We start from the raw sequence: 12,105 nt of genomic DNA, 5'->3' as shown, positions 1-12,105 counted from the left end.
TGGGAATAACCTTAGAACACTTGGAATTGTGGGTAAAATATCATTGTCCCAGTATTATCATGTAACTAATGTGTCCAATTAAGAAAATTGGTGCAATGCTCGCATGCAATTTCTAGCAAAGCGTATGTGTTGAGTGACTAAAGACCATACGCCAGAGCAGTTGGAATGTTTTGTACAGGAAAATATACTACACTACCAACAATTCACCAATATTAAGCCTATACTGCACTGAAATTTACAGTATTATTACCATACTAAAATTTAACAATATTAACACTGAAATTCACAGTTCATGCACAGTACTGAATTTTGCCAGTACTGTTACAGCACTGAAATTTTCATTACTATCTTTAAAAATACTTTTAATGGAAAAGAATCAGTAAACAGAACGTGTTTAACGTACAAATCAGCGAATGGTCTACTCGCATAAATAACGATAGTGACTTCGTTAAATTTCGCGAAATACATAATACTGTCACATTTGCAAAATATTGGAGAAACTCAAAAACAGTAAATGAAATAAAAAGGTCATACTTTATAACTAAACTATTGACGGACGTTCCCAATGATATGTTTAATATGTAATAGGCAATACGTAGAACTTTTTGCCATATTTCTTGTACATGTTCTGCAACCAACGTCTTGAGACAAATCTGGTGCATGGGACTTGACAATCAAAAGCTTCGACCTAGAATTTGACTCATACTCCCAGGATGATCTTTTTTTATTGTTCTACTAGGGAAAATACCGAACACTATACAAAGCAGCGATGATGATGCAATCAACTTCACTAAATTGCGTCGCAGAATACAACCGCCAATTTAGACTTGTTCATGATAATGTTAACGTGGATTGTACTAATACAGATATCCCCGATTGAAATACATGTTTCATGAAATAATTGTAAATATTTGATATCTTTTCCATTTTTTGACATGTAATAATGTTTTGTTATTTGCTATATACATAACTGTTCATATATCTCACGTATTTGAGGAAATGAAGGTATGAATGAATGAAGTAAAACCCATCTTTTAATTGTGTAATATTGAAAATCTTGTCGCAACCTTGTTATCCTTGGCTGGAAATGTACAATTATTATTCTTTACCTTTTCATTAGTGCACTAAATAGACAATGCACCGACTTTGTCTGCAGAAATATTCCGTGTTTGATAGATATGGAGGTGTTTTATGCATCAATAATCCTAAGTTTGCCGAATGAACCCCGCCAAAATATCACCCAGCGCTGAATATTATAGACACAACAGACGCGGCTTCCCCGGCTTATTTTTAGACATATTTCACGAATTTGACACAAATAGTAAAAGATTTACGATAAAAGAGACGATTTTGATTTCCCAATTTTCGATTTTCCTTATATGTACGGCAATATGCCAGCATCGCATGCGTACGATGTTTACCTCTCACAGTTGTTATGCCCAATATTGTACCAACTTTGAAGATTTTTAATAGCGCAATATTGTGATCTTGACCTATTAACGAAAGATGCAATAAAATGCGCCTTATCCTGTTGATATCAAAATATTTTTGCTGATTATTCCATAACAACGGAACAAATAATAACCGACGTGTTTTTACTACACCAACCGTCTAGTTGTTTACTAGCTGTTTCACCAATTCTAACCTTTGTCCACGCAACACAAACCTACACTAGAACTTATATGGCCACTATGGACGCGGGAGGCCGGTTGGCTAGCCATAAAACTTGGTTTAATTAAACCACCACATCACTCGGAAATACCAGTTCTAATCGGGGAAAATAGTTGTTATTTTCATTTTATCTGTTTATCCTGGAAAATATATATATATAATCGTCTAAATAAAAGTCAACAATCACTCTTACGGGGTGATGGATCGTTAAAAACGATGCGAAACATAACAATAAATAAATTAAATAAACGTCTAAATATGTTTAACATTACCAGAAGATGGTAAAATTTACATTGAATATTTCGGATAACTGATATCCTTCTTCAGCATAAAACTCATAAACCTTATGCGCCAAAAAATTACAAAAACTTGATGAGCATAAAACTCACGAAGTTCAAGATTAAAACAGATTCAGAAGCTGAATCACGTACGCTGTGGGTGATTGTACCTTTATCAAAGGCACACATAAGCAAATGATAAGAAGCCTGAATGAAAATAACAAAGGAAGTCTTTTTATCAAAATTCAAAATAAAAATTAACTGTGGAAAACAATTAAAAAAATCAAAATAGTAGTAGCTGTACCAGCCTTAGACCAAGACCTAAAAATTTATTATTTCTTCTCGTTTATTCCATCTGGAGAAGTTGTTTGTAATTTGAAAAGAAAAACCCATGGGCTCCTAAATCGAATAAATGTTGCACGCTAGAAAATGTCATTGACAAAATAAAATCAGATGTCAAACACTTATCCAACAACTACATTCCATCTTTCTTCAACATCACGCCCGATGAGAAAAAAGCAATACAGTCGTTGAAAAACCATGATGATATAGTTATAAAATCAGCAGACAAAGGCAGTGCCATAGTAGGTATGGATATAAATAACTACATCTCAGAAGCAATGCGTCAACTTTCGGATAAAAGATTTTATAAAAAGCTACCCAGCGACCCTACTAAATCTTTTAGTGCAAAAATCACTTCAGAATTTAACAAAATATTCAAGGACGGCAGCATTACTAAAGAACAGTTAGAATACTTAAAACCAGAGGATCCAAGACCCGGACGTTTCTACCTTCTGCCTAAAATTCACAAAAAAAGATATCCCTGGACGGCCCATAGTTTCTGCTAATAGTCACCCAACCGAAAAAAATTCTGAATTTATTGATTACCATCTCCGACCCCTTGTTCAAAAGCTCCCGTCATATTTAAAAGACACCACGGACTATCTGAGGAAAATGGAATTAATGAACCCTTTACCTCCCGAAACACTTCTGGTCTCTATTGATGTCACTTCACTCTATACTAATATCCCACACGATGACGGTATAGAAGCCTGCAGAGAAGTTTGGAAATCACGAGATATTTTGGACCCCCTACTGATTGCCTAGTAAATTTACTTACTTTAGTTTTGAAGTGTAACAACTTCACTTTCAACGACGAACACCACCTTCAAATCAATGGTACAGCTATGGGAACAAAAATGGCTCCATCGTATGCTAACATCTTCATGGATAAATTAGAAAATCAAATAATTTCAACATCTTTATCGTAACCCCTCTCTTGGTTTCGATTCATCGATGATGTTGACATGAAATGGACTGAGTCGGAACAAAATTTAGACAATTTTATCACACATGCCAACAATGTTCACTCATCAATCAAATCCACCCATGAAATTTCTGACACTAAAATTACATTTTTGGATACTACTACGTTTTTAAAAGACAGGGAAATGTCAATGGATCTTCACAGCAAACCAACTGATAGTCACCAATACTTATTTCCCAATAGTTGTCATCCAAAACATTGTACTAAAAGCATACCATACAGCCAGGTACTTCCAATTCGGCGCATTTGCTCATCTGACGATACTACCAACAAACGTCAAGCTGAACTCCGTTGTCATTTGTTATCGCGTGGCTATAAATCTACAGATAAAGGTCGGGGATTTGAACGTGCTAACAACATCAATCGTAAGATCTCCTAGAGTACAAACCTAAGAAAAAGAACAAAAGGGTTCCTTTTGTGCTTACATACCATCCAGCCTTTGGGAAACTCTCGCAGTTACCGCATTCAAATTGGGAGGACATTCAAAAACATCCTAAGCTCTCCAAGCTCTTTCCTGGGGCACCGGTCCTGGCATTCTGTAGACCTAGGAGCCTAGGAGATGCTCTAGTAAGATCAGAGATTTCATCTCAGCCCAAACAAAATACAACGGGCCAGTGTCGACCATGTGGAGATAAAAGATGTAAGACCTGTACCCAGATTCTGCACACAAAACGTCTAAAAGCTACTGCACTGGAAAGGAATTTGCCATTTTTTTGCGACGTGACTTGCAAAACAGAAAATACCATATACCTTCTCCAGTGCCGATGTGGTATGCAGTACGTTGGCGAAACAGAACAACCCTTCAACAGGCGTATGAATGGTCATCGCAGTGACTACAAATGTAAACTAGACCTCCCTCTAAGTCGCCATCTTAGATCTGCCGGACACACCCAGGAGGACCTCCACAACATTGTTGTTACGATCATAGAACATAATAAAAACTGGTCAGAATGTAAAAGAGTGTCTCGGGAAAGCTTTTGGATGAAGAAGTTACAAACAACTTCTCCAGATGGAATAAACGAGAGAAAATATCCATTTTTAGGTCTTGGTCTAAGGCTGGTACAGCTACTACTATATTTTGACTTTTTTAAATTGTTTTCCACAGTTAATTTTTATTTTGAATTTTGATAAAAAGACCCCCTTTGTTATTTTTATTCAGGCTCCTTATCATTTGCTTATGTGTGCCTTTGATAAAGGTACAATCACCCACAGCGTACGTGATTCAGCTTCTGAATCTGTATTGATCTTGAACTTTATCAGAAATCAGAAATATTCAATGTAAATTTTACCATTTTTTTGTGATGTTAAACATATTTAGACGTTTATATATATACATTATATATATATATGTGCCCAACAATTGTTTTTTTTGTTTTTTGTTTTTGTACTTTGAGAAAATATTTACTTATATTTTAAACATGTATTTGACCACACTGGGTGAAAGGGGAACTTTAAAAGATCCGAAATTTACCTGTTCTTATAAAACTCCGACATCTTCCGAGTTTACCCGGGAGATAACGAGGTAATATTTATAGATGGCGCTGGATAGAATTAACATTGTGACGTCAAGTCAGTACTCGATGGAGAACGGAATACACATTATGAGTATTTTAACGTTCTGGGAGAAGGTGTTACTGTAAATGAGGAACATTTGTGATGTATTTATTGTTGTAATTATGTGAAAATATAAATGTTCACTAAATTTGATATGACATAGAAAGTGTATAAGGAATCATCAATCTCGCTTTGCACGAGTAACGAATGCTGCAGAAATAATGGACGGGAATTACACCCGAATGATGCTGGTTACAGCAAACGTTGGGTCGATATTTGAAGATGTATGTATAAACAGACGTAATCTTTCTGTTATAAACAACTGTCATATCTGTTAATATGTGTATAACGATTGTCTGTTTCCTCTCATCTTTTAAAATGACACTATTTCATGGCATAAATATCTTCCTGTGAAAATTACCCTTCTGTGCTTGTTTAGTGTTACTGTAAAATAAGAGAAGTTGACCATTATATATTATCATGGCATATAGTTATCAGTGTTTCCTTAATAACTCTGTCCACCACAAAATCAGTGTTTATTTATATACGTTTTGCGTACAAATGTACATGTAGCTTAGATCTCTGAGAGGAGTTTGAATTGCTAATAGCAGAGAAAGGACCCTTTCCAAGATTTATTGGAGGTTGTGACTGCTAATAACATAAAATGTAGAGATTAAAATTTTATCAACATTTGTCTTTGATGAAAGTGGCACAAGACAAGAGTAGGTAGAGCTTGTTACTTTTCCTTCGGAACGGAGCAGACATGGTTTTGAAAACCAGAATCTAATAGAATATTTCATAATTGTGGTGAAAAATTACATTTCTACTACTGTTTTGTTCCTAAAGTAACAAGCTCCACGCTCTCTCGTATTGTATTACGATTCAAAATGTCAACCAAGCAGGGTCTCCTGTGAAAAATGATCAAAACTTAAATAAACAAGTACTATCTTTAAAGGCTAAAAACCACTAATTCCACTTCCCATAGGCTTCTATGCTAATTTCACAATATTCAATGGCTTCTCTGGACTTTACCTTAACTTAAACCTGCAGAGGACTATATATCAGCATGATTCTACATATGTCAGCTCACAATCCTCAGAATGGCATGTGGGGTTAGCAGACTTGCAGTGCAGTACTGGTCACCGGAAGTGAAGTGTCTATAAATAGCATGGGAAATCCCAGTGTTTTCACAAGATAGGGGTATATTTAGAAATCATTATGGAGATTAGGCTTCACATCATAAGAAGCAAAATGCACCTATAAAATGTACAGAAATGTTTTTCCTTTCAGAAACTGTTTAAATTTTTCAAATGAGATGAGAACTTTTTTCACAGCACTATGAGGAACAGGGGTAATTTCTGCGTAGGACTATTTTTGCGTACGTTCCAAATGCTCATTGGTTGAATTGGTGGTCTGCAACCTAAAAAGATAGCAGGTGGATATTCTCTCTTTGTTGATACCAGATCTGATGGTGTGATAACTGTACTATGTTTTGTATTTCAATTACTTTATTGGTTCAACAAGTAAACTTTCTCCAAATATTCAATATACATGTATAAAAGATTATTCAATATATAAAAGTGATCAAAAATATTTCAGACACCAATGCCCCAAATGGAGCCTTAAATTTCACATTGCTATCATAGTTGTCCAATGAAATGTGAGGTTGTAGGCTACATCGGTTAGGTTACCATGGTTAAGCATTATGGATGTCGTGATGTCAAAGGGCACTCAATACTGACTGCGTTGGAAAAATGTAATTTTTAGCACCCTTCCTTTTTGTTTGCAAATTGTTATTTTTCACGTGTAAAATTAACAAAAAATGGTAAGTAAGGTCCTAGCACCCCCATTTTATCTGAGGAACCCTAGCTGGCACCCTTCCTTTTCTAAGTGTCTGGATCTGCCCTTGGTTGGAGGACTCCAAACATAGATAATCTAACTGAAGGGTTCACTTGAGAGGTTTTACTATTTCAAACCAAATAAGTGCAACCCCTCTTGAAATGCTCAAGGGATTGTGATGAAATGATATGCATGTGTAGGATTTAAGGTTTGATCCTCATACAAATACACCTACATTTATACAAAATGTACAATATAAAAGTGCCCAAAAGAATACCAGTCAGTACATTTATAAATGGACGACTCCAAAGAGAAGTAACCCAACATAAGGGTGTTACATGTTAATTACATTTATAATTGCAGCTTCTCCTTATATACCCTAAGGGAGTTTTGATGTGATTTTTTGAGGAATTTTAGGCATTATAAAAATGTTTGTGCGATATAATATCTGCTTCAGACAATAATTCCCAATGTTAATGAAATAACCAAATCATGCAGAAGGAGATAATTCAACCAAAGGCTTCAACATGTCACTCCTTTTGATGCATAGGGTATTCTCTTGCTGTCTCGGCAAGCTTGTTCACAATATTTCTTGTTAAATTTGTTTATGGAGTGGTAATATAATCATTTGATGTAGGGTAAGATTTATACATGTAGATACATGTGATACAGAAATTCTACATTTGTAATATTTTTATTTGACATTTGATTACTAGTAATATGGTCTGAGTGTACATGTAGGTCCATTGGTACAGATATATACATGTACATGTAGGTTGTATTAAAAAAAAATTATTGATCAGAATGACACTTCAATCTACATGGTATTTTTTGTTATTACCTCAAATGTGAATCATCTTTGTCACTGAGTGGTTCAAACCTGTCCCAATTTCTAGATGGTCATTTTATATTTTCATGTGCCAAAAGCATGTACATGTACATGTACATTTACTGTAACTAAATTGTACATGTACAATGTAGGTCCTACCAATTGCTCATCACATCAAAACATAAGGTATACATACTGTACATGTACATGTAGTGTAAAGACTTAATTTTAAAACTTTGTGTACTAGACTGTCAGTTCTTATATCTATGTGTATTACTTTTGTTTTAGCCTGATCATATGCTGAAAATATGGCTTAGAGAATTTTTGAAGGTAAGACTTTGTTTTGCTTCCGTTATAATGGTTTAAGAAAACAGGTTAAAGTGACCTTTATACCAGCATGTATGTGTCCCCTGAGGTAAGGTGAAAATACAATACTAAGTTCACTTACTGTGTCTTCTATAAATATTTGTATTTTATTTAAGTAGCAGTCTTTGTAAAAATCAGACAAAATATGATTTATGCATGTCAAAAACCTACCAAATTCAGTTTTATTTCTTGTTCAGAAATTGTTATGGATCAGGTCTTAGTTTTTCATTTGGGGGTTGTACTTTTTTGATAAAATTTATATAATGTATATAGATTGTACTCGAAATAAGTTATCGTTCTTGATTTAGTGGAATGTTAAAGTGCAGTTTTCTCAAAAGTACTGTTCTAAATATAGAAAGGACTATTGTTACATAATAATATAGCATACATACATGCACTGTATGTAGACCAAACAAGCATCATTTAATTCATGGGTTTTTGTATACCATGATTCACCTTACCATAGGCAGTGTCTGAATTTTATATGGACTGGTACTTAAATTGAAATTTTTATGAGTTACAAATTTCATTTAGATTGGCTTGGTAAAGTTTTGATGAAAGAATTTAGAAGTATTTACTTGCAAACTGAGTTTTAAATGCAAATGTAGGGATTTTTTTTCTTGTGGGGATTAGTGTTGATGCCTGAGAGTAAATAGTTTCTGAACTACATGTAGCAAATTTTCTGGAAGTTACAAATGTACATGTACTTGTATGGTATATTTCTTATTAAACAAATAAAAATGAAGAAAGAAATGAAAACAAGGAACAGTGAGGTGTTATAACACAGGAATATCTATACACTAATGTACATACATGTATGTAGCTACATGCAATTGACAAGGTTGAACAATGATGTACATTTGTATTAATCATACATGTTTATTTTTGAAAATTGGGCAGAATGGTTGGTATGACATACTGGTACTTGTATGTGTCAATGTTGCAGAATCTATCTTTTAGCAACAAGTCCTTGGGCAAATTTAATGTTGTATTAATGCAGCATAATGTACTGCTAATGATAAAAAAGTCGAAAGGCTTTGGAAAAGGAGCTAGACTAATGTGCACAAATATTGATATCAATATGCCATTTTGGATGGGTGGAGAAGTAAAGATGCAAAAAACAATCACATAGGTGTAAAGTGTGGAACCAGCCTACCTCCAAACTATAATTTAATATAGAAGTTTGTGTCACACAAATTGCTGTTAGATGTAGTAAGATTTAATGTGGACAATTAGTTACAAAACTTTACATTTATAAGCAACTTTAGTGGGCTGCATTCCTGCAGTATAGACTATTTTTCCTTAACATTATGGATCCAGTCTAATGCAACATTATCATATGTAATACAGATTTGTTTTATTTGTCAAATTTAATATGTAAACATCTATCAGAGATTCAAATAATTGCAGTTATATAATTTGTTCCAAATTATCATGTTTGGATCCATTGAAAATAATAACTAAAAAATACCAAGCAAAGCCTCAGTGACATTAGACTCATTTTCTTGTTGTTTTTGACTTGTAGATTATTATTTTCTGCATGTCCAGGCTCATTTCAAAAATGTTTATTTGTAGACTGTTCAGCACCACCAGCCTGGGTTGTTAGCTTTACATTGTCAAGAGGTTGGTGGCAAAAACTATGAAGATTCCATGCAACATGTCAACAAGTTTGTCAAGTAAGTCCTGTCTTTTGAATGGTTGCTATTTATAAATGCCTTTTTTCCAAGATTTATCTCTTGAGTAGTTTTTTATCCTTAGATATATTGTTATTATGCAAATTTAAAGTTATTCCAGGTTTCTGTACCCCTTAATCTATGGAACTTATTAGAGAGGATATCATAAAGATGGAAGTTAAAGAAATAAAACAATAAGAAATCTTGTTCATTTCTTTTCCTTTCCTCGTTTGTCTACCCCGGACTTCACTTTTTATGAGCAACACGGTGGGTGTTTCTAGAAAAGCAGAGGAAGCTTACCCTGCCGGTGCACCTGGTCCATGCTCCCAGTTTTTAGTGGAGGCCAAGTTGCTCATTTGCTTGGTTACTTTGTATGTATGATTTTAATTACTGTATGTTCTTTGTTATGTATGTCTGTTTTCCATGTCTGGTCTTTGTCCCTGGATTACATTCTTTTGATTACCGCTATAACCTTGGTTCCCTTGATTACTCTTTGCCTCCCACATGGACATATTAGGTGTGGTAAAATACATGTATTGTTTGAAGTCATCTTACAGTACATGTTACATTGTATATCCACTTGTATTTCCTCAATTCACATCAACTAATATTTCAAGTACATGTAGCTGTCTCAATACTGATAGAATTTACCCTTCCCTCACCCACATATATACATTTGTACATGTATTGTCATGACATACATGTAGTACCGCACCTTACATGTACAAGTACTTTGAACACCATTGGTACATTTGAAACTTACAATGATCATGACGGCTGATCTGATTCAAAATTTAAAGTTCAAAATAATTTTTTTTTATGTTTCCATGTTGTATTTTGTTCACATCTTTATTATGATCTAGTTCCTTCTGATCATGCATCTCTTTTCTTAGAGATTTTATGTCTGTTTTTTTAAACTTGTTCTTTTTCTGGCTGTAGTGTGATAATGCTATTCTGAAATATAATTACTTTCCCCTTGACTGCTGATAGCATTGTTCTATGGTAACTTTATGCAGTATATCAGCAGTTATGCAAACTGTATCTCTCATCAGCAGCAACCATGATGCATCTTCATAACCATGACCTGCTTGTGCTACAAGAAAAAGTTTTCTTTGTTAATAAATTGGGCAGAGTTCTTTATTATGTTTATGGTGTTGCTTTCTTCATTAACCTTTGCAGAAGAACTCATATTTTTCTGGTATTACTAACTGGTATTTAGTTGATTTGTCTGAAGTGAACTCAAGTTGTCTTCTCTATGTTGTACACAGTACCTGAATAAAGTGGAGTCATTTTTTTGTCCTTAAGTATGTTGGTATATTCGTGGTATTAGATTGATTAAATACATGTTCATTAACTGATTGGCCTCCTGTTGATAATCTCCTAGGATTTATGATGGACTTATTGAACTACAATTTTTTTTTAGAAAATTTTAAAAGCCAGAATTTTTTTTTTTAAGAATGATCTAAATGTTATAAAAATTGTGTTTGCCACATGTAGACTGCTTAAACATATTGCATGTAAGTGTAGGTTAGATAACAAAAACCTTTAAGGTAATAATACAATTTAGTTATTATGATACATGTAGAACATCATGCATGTAACTGTCAACAGACCAAGGTTTGGTTGGTCATAACCTACCAAAGTGACTTCATCCTACACCATTTATGACCCATGTGGGTCATATTTTTCACCCACCAAATACATTATTTTGGTTGAAATGACCCACTAAGGAACAAACTTTTGCAGTATGTCATAATAAAAAGGACTCATCATTCCAAAGGTCAACCATAAATCAACACAACATACTGATTACATTTGAAAAAGAAATGTTAAAACATAAATTAGAGAAACTTCTAGTTGATTTTTACCCTGTTCATGAGATGTTATTATTGGTGTGTCACTGCTGATGTTCAGTGTATGTTTAGTTGTTGTGACAAACATTGTCCTGAGTTTCGAATTGATTCCTTGTCATGTGTTCGTGAATGTTTTCTCTTACATACACTGTATATTTGTAAGTGCAAAGTTTGTTTTATTCACAAGAATTACAGACGCCAGACATACTCATACAGCCAATTCTGGTAAATAAAACCTTTCTACAATCTGAATTATAACTTAAGTATGCTTTCATTCGCTTTCTATTGCTGAAAGTGATAATTTGGCTTCCAAAAGCTTAATGAAACTATTACATTAACCAGACAGAGATCTATGAATATTATTAACTTCAATAACCAGAAGATACATCTTATAATTGATCACTATTCCTTATCCTACTATCATGCACTCATTCATTAGTTTATTCTGTGGCCAAAACAAAAATACCTGTGTTGCTGCCATCAACTCTTCTTGGATTTTTATGCTCCTGTTCACATTTATACAGTTATCATGTCCATTAGATCTTTTTTTTATTTATTTATCCAACTTGTGGTTTCTGCATGATATCTTAAGAATTATTCAACGAAATCTTTTCGAACTTTAAAGCAAACGCTTTTCCAATACACCATAAAATGCAGATCACGTTTGATTTACTGTGTAGGAGTTAACTATTAAAATTTTGAATGCGAGATATAT

General features: G+C 33.9%; 1 protein-coding gene across 1 annotated transcript in view; it reads left to right on the top strand.

Annotated features, from left to right (window-relative positions):
* The first annotated feature begins 4,837 nt into the window (after positions 1 to 4,837).
* The window catches only part of LOC148621668 (inositol polyphosphate-5-phosphatase A-like), a 45,688-nt gene continuing 38,420 nt past the window's right edge, over positions 4,838 to 12,105 (top strand). The window contains exons 1-3 of the mRNA XM_088576282.1: positions 4,838 to 5,114; positions 7,787 to 7,828; positions 9,440 to 9,540. Coding sequence (XP_088432408.1) covers positions 5,052 to 5,114; positions 7,787 to 7,828; positions 9,440 to 9,540 — 206 coding nt within the window. The 5' untranslated portion in view covers positions 4,838 to 5,051. The remainder of the gene's footprint in view (positions 5,115 to 7,786; positions 7,829 to 9,439; positions 9,541 to 12,105) is intronic.

This window comes from Perna viridis, chromosome 3 (assembly GCF_037379345.1).
Source record: "Perna viridis isolate PV_CMFRI_1.1 ecotype Kerala chromosome 3, ASM3737934v1, whole genome shotgun sequence".
Lineage (NCBI taxonomy): Eukaryota > Metazoa > Mollusca > Bivalvia > Mytilida > Mytilidae > Perna > Perna viridis.
This window is presented reverse-complemented; position numbering and strand designations above follow the sequence as displayed.